General features: G+C 35.9%; 5 protein-coding genes across 9 annotated transcripts; 2 read left to right on the forward strand and 3 right to left on the reverse strand.

The window, feature by feature from the left end:
- Nucleotides 1–43: 43 nt before the first annotated feature.
- LOC104744995 (protein TAB2 homolog, chloroplastic) lies at nt 44–1,627 on the forward strand. The gene is made up of 4 exons (XM_010466146.3): nt 44–661; nt 739–808; nt 896–1,211; nt 1,303–1,627. The coding sequence occupies exons 1-4, from the start codon at nt 180–182 to the stop codon at nt 1,560–1,562; spliced, it is 1,128 nt and encodes a 375-aa protein (XP_010464448.2). The 5' UTR covers nt 44–179; the 3' UTR covers nt 1,563–1,627.
- Nucleotides 1,600–6,020, reverse strand: LOC104744996 (uncharacterized). Its single transcript, XM_010466147.3, has 12 exons — nt 5,672–6,020; nt 5,242–5,599; nt 4,912–5,089; nt 4,783–4,832; nt 4,470–4,562; nt 4,301–4,389; nt 4,071–4,149; nt 3,851–3,933; nt 3,603–3,681; nt 2,726–3,404; nt 2,093–2,570; nt 1,600–1,994 (listed from the first exon to the last, which is right to left on the reverse strand). Exons 1-12 carry the CDS (start codon nt 5,701–5,703, stop codon nt 1,853–1,855), a joined length of 2,340 nt encoding a protein of 779 aa, XP_010464449.1. The 5' UTR covers nt 5,704–6,020; the 3' UTR covers nt 1,600–1,852.
- Nucleotides 6,021–6,483: 463 nt separating this feature from the next.
- LOC104744997 (DNA topoisomerase 2) lies at nt 6,484–7,852 on the reverse strand. The gene is made up of 3 exons (XM_010466148.3): nt 7,631–7,852; nt 7,436–7,476; nt 6,484–7,332 (listed from the first exon to the last, which is right to left on the reverse strand). Exons 1-3 carry the CDS (start codon nt 7,710–7,712, stop codon nt 6,712–6,714), a joined length of 744 nt encoding a protein of 247 aa, XP_010464450.2. The 5' UTR covers nt 7,713–7,852; the 3' UTR covers nt 6,484–6,711.
- A 1,806-nt stretch (nt 7,853–9,658) lies between these two features.
- On the forward strand, nt 9,659–11,622 carry LOC104744998 (protein TEEBE-like). The gene is made up of 3 exons (XM_010466149.2): nt 9,659–10,067; nt 10,229–10,726; nt 10,932–11,622. The coding sequence occupies exons 1-3, from the start codon at nt 9,989–9,991 to the stop codon at nt 11,450–11,452; spliced, it is 1,098 nt and encodes a 365-aa protein (XP_010464451.1). The 5' UTR covers nt 9,659–9,988; the 3' UTR covers nt 11,453–11,622.
- Nucleotides 11,623–12,265: 643 nt separating this feature from the next.
- On the reverse strand, nt 12,266–18,309 carry LOC104744999 (protein DETOXIFICATION 43-like). 5 transcript variants are annotated; one of them, XM_087487996.1, is made up of 13 exons: nt 18,083–18,309; nt 15,645–15,768; nt 15,179–15,549; nt 14,589–14,755; nt 14,353–14,488; nt 14,153–14,249; nt 13,854–13,954; nt 13,430–13,593; nt 13,242–13,313; nt 13,033–13,149; nt 12,837–12,932; nt 12,604–12,725; nt 12,266–12,510 (listed from the first exon to the last, which is right to left on the reverse strand). In XM_087487996.1, exons 2-13 carry the CDS (start codon nt 15,725–15,727, stop codon nt 12,450–12,452), a joined length of 1,587 nt encoding a protein of 528 aa, XP_087344122.1. In that variant the 5' UTR covers nt 15,728–15,768; nt 18,083–18,309; the 3' UTR covers nt 12,266–12,449. The 5 variants fall into 5 exon arrangements, with proteins under 5 accessions (XP_087344122.1, XP_010464453.1, XP_010464452.1 ...); XM_010466151.3 differs by having other exon boundaries at nt 14,589–14,758; XM_010466150.3 differs by having other exon boundaries at nt 14,589–14,758; nt 15,645–15,775; nt 18,083–18,262.
- Between the last annotated feature and the right edge of the window lie 193 nt (nt 18,310–18,502).

An 18,502-nucleotide genomic window follows, 5' to 3' on the forward strand; every position in this document is an offset into this window, starting at 1 on the left:
TTTTTTCCAATTTATATAAGTGACCACAAAAAAAAAAAAAAACAGAGCCAAACAAAAATAAAAATATTATTTTTTATTATTAAAATATCTTTGTGGATGAGGAAGGAGTAACCGAAACGGATAAATCAATTGCTTCTTCTTCTTCTTCTTCTTCTTCTTGTAAAGCTTCTACCTTTACAATGGCGACGTTAGGCTTCAACACCACTCGAATCCAAACACCATCACTTCCCAGAATCCCCAAGTCCTCTTCTTTTACTAAACCCATCAAAACCCATCATCATCTCTTCTCTTCCGGTACCCTGTTGAAACGCTACCGTTTCGTCTCCAGGTCGTTACCTGAGAGCTCACTGTCGATTACTAAAGAGCAAGAGGTATCAAATGAAGTAGAGGAAGATGATCCAACGTCAGAGCTGAGTTATCTGGATCCTGAATCCGATGCGGATAACATCAAAGAGTGGGAATTGGATTTTTGCTCGAGGCCTATCCTTGATTCCAGAGGGAAAAAGATTTGGGAGCTTGTGGTTTGTGATGCTTCGCTCTCTCTTCAAGTCACTAAATATTTTCCTAATAATGTTATTAATAGTGTTACCCTCAAAGACGCCATTGTTACCATCACTGAAGACTTGGGTGTTCCTCTTCCTGAGAGGATTCGCTTCTTCAGGTGCGAAACACTCAACTTAAAAAGCTTTTTTTTTTTCTCTCTTGAATGTAATCTAATGGTTGAAGTTGGTTTTGCAGGTCACAGATGCAAACCATTATAACAAAAGCTTGCAAAGAGCTTGCCATTAAGGCAGTGCCTAGTAAACGGGTGAGTAACAGTTTTTGTGTATATGTGTTTTTCTATGTTAGGATTTGGAACAAGGTGATTAACAAAACTAAAATTTCTGCATTACAGTGTTTGTCTCTGTTTCTGTGGTTGCAAGAACGTTATGACACTGTGTACACGCGTCACCCTGGTTTCCAAAAGGGATCATTGCCTCTTCTGTCTCTAGACAATCCATTTCCAATGAATCTTCCGGAGAACTTGTTTGGGGAGAAATGGGCATTTGTTCAATTACCTTACTCAGCTGTTAGAGAGGAGATCTCAGACTTTGATGAGAAGTTTGTGTTTGGTGCTACCTTAGACTTGGATTTGCTTGGCATTGAAGTGGATGAAAATACACTGATTCCAGGTCTCTCTGTTGCTACTTCACGAGCTAAACCTCTAGCAGGTAAGGTGTTTGGTTTCTTGCTAAGCCATCTTTGGAACAAGTTTGTTTGTGGTTGGTTTTTGATTCTGAGTTTTATACTTGATCATTATAGCTTGGATGAATGGGCTTGAAGTATGTTCGATTGAAGCAGACAGTTCCAAAGGATGTTTGATTCTAGCTGTTGGGATCTCAACAAGGTATGTCTATGCGACCTACAAGAAGACACCTGTTACTACTGATGAATCTGAAGCTTGGGAATCTGCAAAGAAAGCAAGTGGTGGTTTGCATTTTCTTGCAATTCAAGATGACTTAGATTCTGATGACTGTGTTGGCTTTTGGCTTCTTATTGATTTGCCACCACCCCCTGTTTAATTTCCCTTTTCGTAAATGTTAATACCAGATTTTGCCATTTAGTAACAGAAATCATGCTTCAATTAGAACGAATTGTTACACCGTCTGCAAAAACTATGGACCTACCAAGTGAATGAGATACAGGGAACTACCACCTTTCATATCACAAGTAATATCTACACAGTTTGGCACTTTTCGTCTTACTGATAATTACTACCAAAAGAGCTTAAAGCGAAGAAAATGCCCCAACAATCAAATTGTCTTTATCGCACGCAGAAGGTTAGTGACTAAAACGCTGCTCGCTGGTCCAATCAGCTCCTCGACCTCTTTTGCTTCTGCGGTATGAAGCGGACGCTGTGCTTTCCAAGTTCAAATGTCTTGATGCTTCCATCATCTAGAGAAACCGACAATGTGGATGTGTCTCCAGAAACGTCTGTCACAGTTCCCTTATGCCTTTAACAGTAAATGTATTGTTCATTTTAGACATCTGGATTGGATACAATAAGCAGGCCAATCACAACAGCTTAATCAGTTAAGACGATCAAACTTACCATGAGTTTTGAGATCCATGGACTTCGACTCTCTTTCCTATTGAATCTTTACCCAACTTCTTCAAAATCCAGTTAGCATCCATCAGCTCGTCGTTCCTTGAACTATCCTGATAAGAAGGTGTTGTAGCTTCATTGTCTTCTTCCATTGAAGCCATTTCCACTAAGCTTGCAGGTCTCTTTCTCTTTGATCTTTGGCCTTTTGCAGGGCTCAGTTTTTCATCTTCAGACTGCGTTGTAACCAAAGATGTCTGAGCTCCTGAATTAGGTTTCCTGAGTTTAAATTTCAGCAGAGGTCTTGCTTCTTTCTGTAAAGATGGCGAGATGGATGTTTTGTCATCCACGTGATTTCCTTCACTTGTTGATGCAGGGAACTGTGTGATCGACCCAAATGTAGCTTTACTTCCTTCAGATTGAGTTTTCCCAAACCTTCCAGAGATCTTCAGGGTTCTTACTTCGCCAGTCTGATCAATTTTATCCCCTGCAGAAATACATCATTACAGAAAGTTAGAGGAATTATAGACTTGTAAATGTTCAAATATTAGTTGTCCACTGTCCAGTACTCCAGTTAATGCACATGCAGAAAACTCTTTTAAGTATTTGTGTGGTTCTATTAATAAAAAGATCGCAACATACCTCCCAAAGCCGACTGATCTTTGTCCCTTGATAAATGAGAAACAACATTGGACTTCGAAGAACCACTGACATTTAATTTCCTTGCCCCCAGATTAATAACCAACTTCTTTGTCTTTACAGATTTCTCCTCCCTTGCATTCCGTAGGGTATCCTCGCTATCAGAATCATGAGGCTTGCTACACTTTATTCTAACTATCCTTGACGGCTTTTCTTCATCAGTCACCATTACATCATCAACCCTCTTGTGTTTTACAATCTTAGGTTCATGTGTTGAGCAAATTCCAGCTACGGAGGAATTCACGTCCGATTGTTCGTTTATCTGAAACCCCACATTATCAATTCTAGCACCACCTAATCGGCGTCTCTCAGATTTAATCTCCTGATGCACTTCAGACTCTAACTTAGTGTGACTACCTTTTTTACTAGCATGCTTTTTACTTGAGTTCTTCCCATACTCCTTGCTTTTCTTTGGGGATTTTTCCACCAAACCTTTAATAGAAAACTTCAGTGAGCGCCCAGATACTGGTCCATTTTCTTCATCATCTGAAATTGGAGATATCGAAAATATTTCCTCCTCTGTTGGCAAACCAGCAGCAGCCCTTAAACTAGCAATCAAGTCTTTGTCCACCACATCTTTTTTCTTCCAAAGTTCTTGAATTGCATCCTGAGGATCCTTCACCTGAGAAGCCAAAGATAGAATTTGAAAACCAAGAAAACTTATATGATCAACACACTAGCAAATTGCACTATTAAATCCTCTTCCCATTCCAAAGGAAAGCCCCCCAGCTCTACGAGCAATACTTATATGATAACAAGAACCTAGAAGAATGATTGAGTGACTAAGAAGCGAGGGTACTAATAACAAGAACAGACATACCTGATAACACTCCCCACGGCATGTGGCACATTTATACTGCAGCTTTCCATCAACTTGAAACTGCTGATATTTCGCTTCACTGCATGACATTTTCCAGAGGCAAACAATTCCAGATTTAACATATGACTCAAATACATTTTACGATGCATATCTAAAGTATGACTTAATCTAATTGGTAGTATAATCATATGGCAGATGCAACAGAGATAACTATGTTTGCAACAATACAAATTACAATGAGGACGAACCTTATTCCATCGCAATGGCAATGCACCCAGCGTTGACAGATATCACAGCAAACCATTGGAGTTGATTCTGAATCCCTATACACCTATACAAGATAAGCAACTTGGTTAATGCAACACTAAAGAGGCGTAACGTTTTGCTACAAGAATCTCGCATTAAAAATAAAGGCCATGTTAATGCTATTGCTAAGACTTGTTTTGCTTAAAATAAAAAATACAGTACCTTCAAGCATACAGGACAATAATTTCCCTTCACAAACAATCTGCCACAAGCATCACAGCAAGTATATGATAAAAACCACCTGTTACATTAGAAAACACATGAGAATAAAACTGATCAACATAAAATTTAATAGGGAAATCCATCTGCAAATCCTTAACTGGCCAAACAAAGTAAATTTTTCTGCTCGCTTATAAGACTAACCTACCCCGCAAAAGACTAAGGATGTATACCTGACACTTAGGCCATTTCCAGGGACTGTAGAATCACAGCTGTGGCATCTTGTATGCTTTGGGCAGAGATATGGCCCAGAACTTACATTCTGTGCAGTCATGTTAAATAAATAAGCCAATCTACTTTAGTTAAAAAGATAAACACATGAAGCGGCTATCTGTCACGTACCTTGTGTGGAGGATGTTGGCAATAACAATGGTAAGCAGCATCACACCTTTTGCAGAACATGAACTTGTTAGGATCTCCTGTTCTACGGCAGACCTAAGGAGGGTAACGACTCAGTGAGGCAGGTTTAAAGATCTAAAGAAACTCTCTATAGCAGTTAGGCTAACAGTTTTATATCAGTTTGTTACTTAAAACAACTGATTTCGTTAAACAAAAAAGAAACATATGTTATATCAATCACTTTGCGAGCAATTGGTAGTGCTCAAATGCAACAGATATCACAAACAAGAAAAATGAGAAAGCAGAAACAAACTACCTCACAAACCCGGCAAGAGGGACAACTCCATGAACTCCAATGAAATAAATCTGCAACTTACAGCAATTAGACCTCAAAGACTTAGCAAGCCAGGAAAAAGGACAGGCAACATTAAATGTAAGTAAATACCTCTATGTTGGGCCCAAGACTTTAAACAATTCTTGTGGTACTTCTTTCCACAGTGTTTACAGGAAAGCATCCTCTTTGCTTTGTCACTTCCCTCACCTTCTCCCAGGAAGCACATTCTGCACATTATATTCATGCCGGAGTGAGCTACTTCTTCACCAGCAAGGTCTCTTGATGAAAGCTGCACAACAAACAAACAAACCAAAAGCTAAAAGATGACATTTTTGAGGCAACAAATTGTCAACGAAGAAGAATTAAAACAATTCTCCCAATATTGTATACAGAAACTGAATATCAAAGCAAATTAAGAACCAAACAAAAAAAGGCACTCACCTCATTGACACCAGATTCAAACCTGCGAGCATAATCCTCAGCAGCTTCAACCGTAACAGCAGCTTGTCTCTGAAGAGAGACACGTTTCTTCTGAGCCGAAGCTTCCTCCGCCAATTCATCAACAACTCCAACACCAACACCAACACCAACACCATCACCAACCCCCAAAATCGAAACTGTCTTCTGAGGAGCAGGAACAACCTTAGGAACCCTAACCTGAACCGTGCCTCCATTAGAAGAAACGCGAGGATCCTTGCGAAACTCCTCAACTTGATTAACCTTTTTCAAAAACTCGTCTTCGCCATTAGGTCTACGGAGATCCCGAGAAAACCCTAAGGAGCAATTGCAGATCCGACGACTGCGAGAAAAAGGATGTTAAGGAGAGATAGTGAAAGCAAATAAGGAAGACAAAGAGAGATAGAGATGATACCATGTAATTGGGCAAGCTACGTGAAAGGCCATTATAATTCAATCCCACCGCAACCAAAAATTATTCCTCTCGCCTCCAACAACAAAAAAAAAAATTAAAAAAAAAAAATCGAGATTTTGATTTTAGAGATCGCTTCTCTCTCTTTCTTTATTTTATTTTATTTATTGTTACATAAAAAAAAAATTTAAGGATTTTAATAAATTTATTAGTAATAGATAATTAGATATTAATGAATTTAATCAGTAGTAGAAAAGAGTTAGGAGAAAGGGTGGGTCGTCTCTTTTGTGCGCTCTGTGAGTTTTGGGGTGTGGACGCAGAGATAAGAAGATGCTTCTCAACCTTAATCAACGGTTGGTTTATTAAGATGCTGCCAACGAAACCGAAAGAGTGCTCTTGTTTACTCCTCCAATTATATGCTTCCACGTCGTCACACTCCCAACTCTGTTCTTCCAACTAACTACTATACAATTTTGGAGTTTCTCAATTACAGTATAGATGAGACATATTTGCTTAACTAGTAGTAGAGCAATAAAATAAACTTTGACTTGGTAAATTTATTATATTGACAACAGACGCGGATGGTGGTGATTGGTGACATTTTAACAAGATTACCACAATTGACACAGATAAAATATTTCACGTGTAAACCCATCAATTCAATCAACGACCAAATAAGATGAGAAACCAAATATGCTTAAACGGTAGCTTGGTGCCAAACAAGTTAATGTTGATCCGTTTACTTCCATTTAAACCAAATACTTCTCCACTAATCCACTTAACAACATTAACACAAAATGACACAGATAAACATATTTCACGTGTAAACCCATCAATTCAATCAACGACCAAATAAGATGAGAAACCAAAATGCTTAAACGGTAGCTTTGTTCCAAACATGTTAATGTCATTAAACCAAATACTTCTCCACTAATCACTTATAGATACTTCATTTAACTGACTATTACTACTATCCATCAAACACTTAGTCCCTATTTTAATATATTTATCCCAAGTCATCTGATCATGATGATCATCATCTCTCATCCATAGATAAGAGTCTCTTCTCTGGTGCACATGCTGAAGCTCCAGCACTGTCCCCTGATATTGATTTGTGCTGCTTCTCTCTCTTTGTCACCTTGAGCATCGTTGAATCCAAGTTTCTGCAGATCCATGTCAAGAGACTCAAAGTCTGGCTCATCAGCTTCTGCCAAGAACTGCTCAGCTTTCTCTTGAGGCATAGTTTTACTAGCCAATGTCAATAAGTAGCCATACTCAGATTCTTCAGCTGCATCAGATGTACCAGCAACAGCACCTTCGACAGGCTTTGGAAATGGTGTGAATCCTCTCTGTCTCAACTCTTGAACAAGATGAGCCTTCTTCTTATCAATCACTTCGATTTCTCCACTTATTACTCCACCAATAAACTTGACCTTGTTTTCTAGTATCAGCAACTCATCATCAAATTCTTCATCTGCATCAAAATCACCAGCAGGCTTGGGCTTGTTCGGAAATGGTGTATATCCTCTCTGTCTCAACTCCTCATACAGATCAGCTTTCTCCCTATCGTTCACTACGATTTCACCACTGTTAACCTCTTGAACAAACCTCAATCTGTTTTCTAGTTTCAGTTTCTCAAGTTCCAACTTCTTTATCTGAATCCTCTGTATACATATTTTCACAAGACAGCTAATGTTATTAAGAAGACCAGAATAACTAAAACCTCTATAAAAAAAGACTGAACCAAAGTTTTATAAAATTTCTAACCTTTCTCAGCTCATAGTATTCAAGCTTGAGCTCTTCAAGGACTGCAACAAAGTGGAATCAATTAGTATATCTTACAGATGGTACTGAACAATCTGGATTCTTAAACGTTGCAATAAGACTCGATTTGTTCATCAACTCAGACCTCATAAGCACTAGTAAGAAAGATCAGCCTAGCAAAACATAAAAATTTATTACCTGCGCTGCAATTGGAAGGAGGATCCTCCAGGAGATCCTTGAGCTCCATCAAAATCCTCATCGAAGAAGCCATGATAGCCATCCTTCAGAGACGTAGGAAGAGATTAGGGTTCTCTCCTTGGAGAAACTGGGACTGAAAGAAGAATCTTTCTCGACCAGCCAAACTAAACGAGAGAGAAGAAAAGTCGAAAATATATTTGGGCTCTTAACTGGTTTTGGGCCAGCTTACTATGAGGTAAATTTGGGCTTAAAACTTTTATCCAATACATACAAATTTTATAGGTAAATGAATTTTTCACTTAAAAGGTAAAATGATGTTTTTACAGTTTTACCATATATTTCGATGTGTTATTTATTATTCTAACTAAGCTTTGATTGTGTGGATAGTCTAATAGTATGTAATTAATTGGAAGCAAAATTATTTTGTTTTCCTTCAAACTAATAGTCTAATATGTAATTAATTGGAAGCAAAATTATCTCGTCATTTCAAAACTTTAATTTAAAAAGGCCCACAATTGATGTTAGATATGATAAAAAAAAAAAATAGAATCTGGTCCTAAAGTCCCCAACAAAATAAATTGATATGGTTGGGGTTTGATTACTCAATTACTCAGTGTATAAACTACAAACTATCCTCAATGTTTCATTTTTTATTTTATTTTGTGAGGTAAAAGCACCTTTAGTTTAACTCAACTTTGTTTTTAATTTACTTTCTAATATTTATATGAAACTACTAAATTAATTGATTGTATTATATAACTTACAACACATGTTTTTTTTTTCTTTAGGTTTATTTATAGTCCCCGAACGAAATACATATCTAATAATATATCTAGTGTGTGTGTTGCAAATAATGATATGGTAGCATTTATATATGGTTACAACGATTTAATCCGACGAAATAAAAGTGCTGCAAGTGAGCAGAGAAGAAGACACAACACAACCATTCGTAATTAATAAAATTGGCAAACATGGAGCAATCGCGGCCGCATGGGGGGGTGAAAGGCATCGAGTGGATAACATCAGTAGATAGAAAAACGCAAAAGGACCCACACAACACGTATCTTAGTGATGTGTTTACACAATTTATTCAGCTGATAGTCACATGCGGTCGCTGACTATATAACAAACCTATAGTCACAATAATATTATTGCACATGCCTCTGATTTTCTATAGATATTAAAAATCCCAATAATTGTTGGAACCAGCCAAAGCCAGAAAATTGTCTACACCCCTTACTCTCTCTACCTCTCCATGATTACAGTTGCATCTGCCGCAATTCCCGTTTTAAGCAGATCAACTAAAAAATCCCACAATCTGATGAAAAAAATATTGTACAATTCTAAAACGATATTCTCAAAGCATAAACAATTTCAGAAAAAAAAAAAAACTGATTTGTGACTTGGTTGTTCATTATTGATGTTTTGAGATTTGTAATTTAAACTAAGTTAGACATATTAGAACAGTTGTTTTTTATAAAACGCGTATATTAGGTATAAGTTCATGTTATAGCATATAATGCATGTACTATTTGGTAGTGAAGTTTTGAGAATAAAAATTCTGTTATGGCTCTGTTACCGACTTAAAAGTTTACTAAATACTCCATTAGTGTTTTTAAAACAAGTAAACAAACAAACTTAAAACTTAGTCAGTTTTTTTTTTTTGTTTAATATAACTTGACATCATTGTTTTTGGCTCTGTTAGTTAGTTAGTTACTTGAATGTTGGAAAATCTCAAAAGTTATCGGATCGATGTTTTCTTGACATCAGCCATTTGTCTGCGCATTTTACTACTAATACATTTTCCAAGATAGTTTTACCATCGAAGAAGACCACTCCCACTAGCTACCTTCGTTGTGACGAAACATATGGTATCAATGAAGAAAACTGTAATGAAAATTACTTTATTTTATGGTATCAATAACATGTTTCAACAATTGTTAACAATGCTTACAAAATTTACCAACAGAACTATAGAAGCCAAGTAAATATTACTAGTACTATCTTCTTTTAAGTAAACAAGATTGTGGGAAGAGTGAAGGAAGAAAGGGCACAAGTGCCGATACGAGATTAGAGCATGAATTAAGGAGGAAGTCGGTTTCAGTTCAGCAAGACAGACAGACAAAATCCATCAATGTGGTCCCATTACCATTACCTCTTTCTACGTGATTTCCTCTCTCTCTCTCCCAGTCCCAGTCGCGTTTAATACCCTTTTCACTTTTCTTGTATAAAGTCGTAGCATCTCGAGATAGTTTTCCTCTCACCATCCTCAAATTCTTTGAACCTTTTCTCTCTCTTTCTCTTCTGAAGCTCCTCTCTCACTCACTCTTCTTTAAGGAAGAAGAAAAAAGAGTAAAAATGGCAGTTCCTAAAGCCATTATTCTACCTATCTTGCTACTCATCTGTGGTGCTGCTCTTGGAGCTCCTGCTTATGAAGGTATGTAAAATCACATTCTCTCTGGTTTGCTTTGGTTTTGGGAAGATGGGTCTTCTCTGTTTAGGATTCTAAATCAAGATTTGGTGTTTTTGAATCAAAAAGATTCATTCTTTCTATGTAGATCTAAGATTTCTCCTCTCTCTGTTTTACTTCTTCTTCAGGGTACCTTCGTAATGGAAACTTTGAAGAGTCACCAAAGAAAACCGACATGAAAAAAACAGTTCTCATCGGCAAAACCGCCTTGCCCGAATGGGAAACCACCGGTTTCGTCGAGTACATCGCCGGTGGTCCTCAACCGGGAGGTATGTATTTCCCCGTCGCTCACGGTGTTCACGCCGTGAGGCTCGGAAACGAAGCCACGATCTCTCAGAAGCTAGAAGTCAAACCAGGTTCTCTCTACGCCCTCACGTTCGGTGCGTCGAGAACTTGTGCGCAAGACGAGGTTCTTAGAGTCTCTGTTCCTCCTCAGTCCGGTGACTTGCCGCTTCAGACACTTTACAATAGCTTCGGAGGTGACGTGTACGCTTGGGCCTTCGTTGCCAAGACTTCTCAAGTTACTGTGACTTTCCATAATCCTGGAGTTCAAGAAGATCCTGCTTGTGGTCCTTTGTTGGACGCTGTCGCCATCAAAGAGCTTGTTCATCCATTGTACATCAAAGGTAAGCTCTCTGGTTTGGTTCCGGTTCACTTTTCTAGGGTTTTTAGTTTCCGGTTTATTGGATAACACAACTCGAAATCAGTTGAAAACCAATTAAAATTTTGTATGATTCAGATTGGCTTTTAGGTTAGATTCGGTTCGATGCTACCGGTTCAGATTCAATTTGGTTCGGTTTGGTATTAACTCGGGTTTTCCGACAAGTGCAGGGAACTTGGTGAAGAACGGAGGGTTCGAAGAAGGTCCTCACCGTCTTGTGAACTCTACACAAGGAGTCCTTCTCCCACCTAAACAAGAAGATTTCACATCACCTTTACCTGGTTGGATCATTGAGTCACTTAAGGCAGTGAAATTCATAGACTCTAAGTACTTCAATGTCCCCTTTGGACAAGCTGCGATCGAGCTAGTTGCAGGCAAAGAAAGTGCCATTGCACAAGTCATTAGAACTTCGCCTGGTCAAACCTACACCCTCTCCTTTGTTGTTGGAGATGCTAAGAATGACTGCCATGGATCCATGATGGTTGAAGCTTTTGCAGCCAGAGATACACTCAAAGTGCCACACACTTCCGTTGGTGGAGGTCATGTTAAGACTGCCAAGTTCAATTTCAAGGCGGTCGAGGCAAGAACTAGAATTACTTTCTTCAGTGGTTATTACCATACCAAGAAGACTGATATTGGATCTCTTTGCGGTCCTGTCATTGATCAGATTGTGGTTACTCATTTGGCTTAGATCGAGTTTACTCTTTTTATCACGACTGCATCTTGTGTTCTTTGCTCCTTTTGGAATTAAGTGATAGCCTTCAAGTTAAAATGGATAATGATATATCCCATTATTGTAATATGAAATGTTTTGAGTTAAACCAAGAGTAATAGTAATTAATAACAAAAAATTAGAAGGTAGAGCAATAGCTTGTTCTTTTTGTTTTTGTTTTTTAACAATTAAAAGTGCAAGGATTAATAATTTTTAGCTATTGAAGTATATTAATTAGTTAATCACACAAGTTGAAAATTTGAATTAAAGTTAATTTGAACTAAAGTGTAAAAATTGATTCACCAAAAAGGTGGAAGATATGAAGTAGTTGAAAAACTTTAGAAAAGACTTTTAAAGTGGAACTAATTACAAGAAAAGAACAAATCGAGTGGTTTTAGAATTTGGAACTTAATTTTGGGACTTTTAGTTAAGATAATAACTAAGGTCATACTTTCTTTAGTAAAAGGATAAAAACCTTTCTGTAACCAACACCAAATAATATAATCTGAGACTTCTTTGAAGTTGAACCAAACAAATGTAATGGCTTCATTAAATTGAATTTGGAACCTAATAATTTTGGGACTTAATTAAGATAAATAACTTTGGTCAGATTTTCTTTAGTAAAAGAATAAAACCCATATTTTAGTGAACACTTAACTATAAAATCTGAGCAAATAAAGTCTTAACTATTAAAGTCTTAAAAGTCTTGTGCCAATCAAGGTCATAGTCTAAGCAAATATATTCATACACAAAGAAAGTAATATTTCGATAGAAAAACCAGAGGGCTCCATATATTAGTAACTTAATTTGCATTATAGAAACAAAATATGAAAGTACTCTGATCCAATTATTTATGTGAAACTATTACGGTCTCTCGAACAAAATATGAGAAAACAAAACACAAGAACTAGAAACAAACAAACAAAAAGGAAGAAGGAAGAAGAAGAGAAGATGCAACCCGTTTATAAACTAAGTCCTAGGATATTGATGAGGATCGTCCACGCAAATACCTCCACGGTCCGGTTCCCGTTGCGATCCTGCATAAAATTCAACAGCAACCGAGTCAAAAAGACTGCTTCTACTATAATGGGCTATATAGTAAAGGCCCGTTAAGAACCCAATTAAAATACCTGGCAATCCCAGTGATAGCTCGGAGAGCCATATAGACGGTAAGAGCTATCCATATTCCTATAAAACCATGGGTCATTGCCATATATATTATTGCTGCAATGCTTATGGCCGCCACTCCTACCTGATATGTCATAATTAACAAATAATAAGAAAGAGTTAAATTTCAAGAAAATGTGAAATGAAGACATAAGCATTGTAAGATGTAAGCAAGAGGAGGAGGGTGTGTGCGTACCATGGAGTATGCAGTGTAAGCAAAATCAGATGCTCCAAAATTTACACCATCCAATACAAAGGCGAGTGAGTTTATTGGCTGTGTTGCTGCTATAAACTGCATATATATATACATATATAACATCTTATTAGTTATAGTCTTTTTTAAATGTTTTTTTAATAATACTATAGTTATTGTTTAATGTTATTATTAGTACCGGGATTCCAACGGCCATGAGGTGAATAACAGCAGGGTCCTTGGAGAATATTCCAGCACCAAAGTAGAGACCCAGTCCAACGAAAACGGACAGTCCAAATCCCAACACAGTACCCATCTGCACACCGATTTCATTCATTTATGGTTTTAGTCACACAGTTATTTCATTGTTTAAAAGAGAGGTTTCATATAATGTGGTTTGAACCGAACCTGTAGAACACGGGATGCAATAGCCGACACTTTGGTATAGTCTTTCTCAGCAAACGAACAAGCCAGAATCGCCTGTAATAATTAAAGACACATCAAATGATCATTTCCATATACAACTTGATCCGTATTAATTATATATACGAGGGTTACAAAATTAAAGATGATTAATTTAGTAAAAGCATTTTTACCTGACCAGCAACGGCAAGACCATCATTGAGAAGAGAAGAAGTTAGCCAGACTTGTAAGCAAATCTGAAAAGCTGCCATTGGTGTCGCACCGAGTCGAGCCGCCATTGCTGCTGCTAAGGTCTGACAAAACGTCACAGCTATGGTCCTCGCCAGCAATAATACCCCTTTCAATTTTTAATATTACTTGTTAGATCTCATCAACATTTCTGTACTTTGCATGGACATCGGACTATATTTAAAATATTCAATCTTTTTAAATACAGACCTTATTTAATTGAATTCTAGTACTATATAGATAGTTATTATTTTTTCTTTCACGCAAAAATATAAAAAGAGGAAGATATTTTTTGGACTCTGTGCAGTAGCTAGCACCTACGACGGATCTTAGAAAAGCAACTTTTAATGAAAAGGCATCCACACGTACCATTTTTAAGGAACCTTCCAAACTGCAAATCCCCGAAGTTTGGTGGCATCAAGTTAACTTCTTTTGCGAGGAAGATGAACAAAATTAGAGTCATAAAGTACCTTCACGTACACAAAAGAAAAAAGAAAACATTAGTTTTAGTTTGTGCTTATGATTTCATAAGTTTATTTAAATGATAAAATAATAAAAGTTCATAAGTCTATATTTAGTTGTAAAAAAAGAAAAGATATGAGCCTAGCAATTATCAGTAATGATCAATTCTGCATTTGTGTGAAAAAAAGTTGAGTGAATTTTCTTACTGAGAAATGACATGGGCAATGGCTGCACCGCTGGTCCCGAGACGAAGCACAAAAATGAAGATTGGGTCGAGGACGATGTTGATGATATTTGCCACGACTGGTTTCATGCATCAAGACAAATATTATAGCAGATAGAGTGACGATGTGTTAATCATATTTTAAGAATAGAGTGGTTAGAGACGATGTAACTTAAATATTACCAGTGGCAAAGAGAGGAGTTTTGGTATCCTTGAAGCCACGAAAGACGCCTTGCATAGCAAGAGATAGAAGCAATGCAGGAGCTCCTAAAGCTCGTATGCTCAAGTACTTGTGCGCTGGTGATAACATTGGCGAATCCTGTTATCAAAAAGTCAACTCATATTAGTCTTTTTTTGTTTTTTTAGTTCTAATCCAAGATTATGTGCATGCATGTCAATGTATATTTCTGTAAGCTCACTGATTTCACTCCCATGAAGCCTAGAAGCAACTTGGAACTGAAAATCAAGAAAATAGCTTGGGCAAGGCCAAGGATTAACCCCAAGATCATGGCTGTTGATGCTGTTCGTATAGTCCTCTTCCCTTTTTTATTCCCTTTGTTTTCGCTGTTTGACCTTGTATCCGATGCTACTAATTCACAACAACAACAAAAACACACAAATTCAAACTAATGAGTTACCACCTTGGATGCAATTGTTTGAAAAGCTATAATTTATGGGTCGGGTTTTATAAAACATTGTTTAGATTTACAATTCTTTTTTTCCCTTTTTCCAAATTTTATACTCATACACCAAACACAAACATATATAGTCTGTTTACGTTTGACGTAGTTTGTAGAAACAAAACATAAAATTCCGTTTTTGACACGAAGAATATATGGTTTCATTTATTTTTATTTTTTTGACAACAAAGGTTAGAAATATGGTTTAATTTAAAAATGCCGACATAAACTGAACATTAAAAAAAGGAAAAATAAAAAAAACCAATTCCAAACTTTTATAAAGTTCTGATCAATATGTTGAGTGAGATAGAATGATTTGGGGAATTTACCAGGTGGTTGCTGTGGCTGGTTGGTAGTGTTACTTGTAGGTGAAGAAAGGCCCTTTTCCAAGGAATCTTGAACAAGTATAGTTTCTGCATGAACAGAATTGGTTTTGTTTGCTTCTTCTTTCATCTTCTCCATCGTGTCTTCCTCTGCCACAAACGAAGTTGTGATGCTCACAAGTGGGAATACCGTTATTCTAGAAGCTTGATTGAATATGGCAATAGAGACTCCGACCGCCGCTAGCTGAACCGCTCCCAAACGCCCGATAAAAGCGGTATCAATCAGAGAGGCGACTGGATCAGAAGCCAAAGCCAAAGCTGCTGGAAACGCCATGCCTAGGATCTCTCGCCCGATTGTATCCAGACTGAATACATGTCTGTAGTTTCATATGAATTATTAAGTGTTATATGAAACACCTCTATTATAAAACATTTCTTCACCATGATCATAAATACATACATAAACACACACCTTAAATCTTTGAAGACAACCAAAATTGGGATTGATTTGCTCACGCTGGTTGGAATTGTAGCAAGATCACCATTTTCTGTCATCGATATTTTCTTTCTTGCGTAACTGCCTCTGTGATTAATTGCTTGAGTCTGAAAATATCATTTAAGTGTTTCGAAGAATCGGAGAAGCAAAGGGAACGTTTATAGTAGATTCCATGTACAAATGTATTTGTATTTATAGACACGTAATGAGCATGCATATCTTTGCTTATTTAATAAAGGAAAAAATATATATTTCTTTCTTTTTTCTTTTATTTCATATGTTTGTTGAAGAAAACAAAGGTTTCCCTAACATCTTTTGTTTGCTTTTTATTTCCGTCTAAACTAAAGACACCAATACTATGAGTTTCCTCTTTTTATTGAAGGAAAAATAGGTAGGCATAAACATCGTATTGTGCTTCTATTAAGTATAAAATCCCATTATAACTTCTAAGGTTTGTTTAATTAATAGGAAAACTATGGTACTCGTGAACTTTAACAAAAATTATAGTACTGAAGCTGACTGTGAAAGAGAAAGAGTCTTCTATTTTAATATTGAGTAAATAATTTTTGTTTTCGTGAAAGTTTTCTTACTTGGATTCATCATAGTGGGAACGAGTTTATTTTCTTCTAAACTCCTCATTTATTTTTTGATATCTTCCACTTAAAAAAAGTGAATCTTTTTGAGTAATTGAAATTCACTAGTTGCCAAAAATTTGCTATTTTATCATTATATATAATCTCATTTAATAATTCAAAAGCTTCTTTTTTTTCGGCAGTTATAAAGACTTTTTTCACGTTTTTTTTGTTATGTTAAATCAAAATTCTGTGTTAATATTGTATATAATGGAATTGAAATAGTTTTCTGTTTTGATAATATCATTTAAATATTACTGTAAATATAGTTTATAATTATGATAAATAGTTAATTTGTAAGTTTTTTTAAACACATCTGAATTTTCCGTTCTTTCCTTTTTAAATAAAATATCATTTTCGTTATAGTTTCCGATAAATGACTAAAAGACAAAAATACCATTTATAATTTAGGCGGCGGCGTTAAAGTGTTTGGCGCCGTCTTACTTAGTACAATAAAAAACAAACGGAAGACAAAATTTGACAAGAATATGAAATTCCGGTGAAAATACCAATATTTATAAATTATGCTAAGAAAGTAATGTTATTTTAAAAAAAATAACATAGTACGGAAATTATTCCTTCCATAGGACCTTGGTTCATGCATGGCCCTTGGGACGTTGAAATGAGTAAGTTATATAAGTTGTAGCATTACTAAAACACATGCATGTTTATGGAGCACTGTTTTAAGACTTGCATAACGGTGTTTCTTTTTTAGGGAGGGAGAGACGCTACTAGAGAGGGTGAGAGGTCGTTTAGTTTTTATCACTATTCAAAGTACCTAAGATTATATCGGTATACCTAGTGTAAATATCTTTTTTTTTTTGTATTATTTGTGTCATGGTCATTATAGCAAACTGTAAATTAACTTTCTATTATGATTTGTGAACACCCTTAAAATGATAATATTAGTTAAAGGAAGGCGACACAGACCAACACAGGTGAGTTGTATATAGTGCGTGTCGTGTATGTAATTGTTTGTTCCGCAAGATAAGGCCATCTTTTCCAAGCTATCAATGTCTATTTCACTACCAACATTGCCACTTACCCCATTCATAACAGTATTATACATATTACTTAGTTATCGTAGAGTTAAAACCCGTTTTATAAACTATATGATTAATGAAGAAATTAAATTTCATAACATGAAATTTTATAATTTTACTGTTGTTTAGCTTGCTTTTTTTCTTTTTTTCCAAATAAAATTATCCCAAAACTAATTTAAAACCTTTAGATCAGTACATAAGTATATTAAAGGTAAAATTTTGACTATGTAATATATGTGGTAGTAATCTGTAGTGTTTATACCAGCTTTTTATGTTTGTAATAAATAAAAGAAATAATATTTCTATATGTAAATTGGAATGATTACTTAAAATATTTAAGAAGTAATCAAATATCAAATTAATAATATACTGGTATTATAAAAAGACTCAAAATGAGGATGAAGATTGATTAATAGGAAACTGAAAGATAATATGTAAGAACTAGAAAAATTGGGAAAATTAATTAAGAAAAAAAAATACTATAATTTTGGTACATGGAAAAACTAATTTCTGTGCAATTATATCTGAAATGAAATTATGTTTTAGCCTCTATAAACTTTACAACTAATATTTTGTTATATTCTTTCCCTCGGTTCATATATACAACCATACACACTACCTACATACACAAAGAACTGTCCTACATGTTTGTTGATATATCCTTGTAGGATAGAGCATATATATGCAATTACTAAGAAAAATCGCAGAACTTATGAGATATATGGAGAAAATATCTTACCTTTTACGTAGTCAACGCTTATATAAGTAGTCACGTGAACTTGAGATGAGTAATAGTCAGTCAGTGAGTATCTAGGAGTGTTTAGAGAACTTATAGGCGTGAGTAGTAGTGAGTCAGTGAGTATCTAGGAGTGTTTAGAGAACATATAGGCGTGTGCCAGTACTTGGATTCAATTTAATGAGTGTGTGCCAACACTTGGCTCCAATTTATACACACACTCCATTCATATTCATTTTTGTCCATATGTTCTCCAAACTTTGCTTTATATGTAAAGTAATGGATATCCTGCCTTTTATTTTACTTTATATTAACTTTTGTTAAAAGTTTGGAAATTACTTGTGGAAATTGCGGAAACTGCAAATATATGTCAGTTACAACGTTCTTGTATATAAGACAACAATATGCGTAATCTTCTTCTTC

This window comes from Camelina sativa, chromosome 15 (assembly GCF_030686135.1).
Source record: "Camelina sativa cultivar CO46 ecotype springtype chromosome 15, ASM3068613v1".
Taxonomy (NCBI): Eukaryota; Viridiplantae; Streptophyta; class Magnoliopsida; order Brassicales; family Brassicaceae; genus Camelina; species Camelina sativa.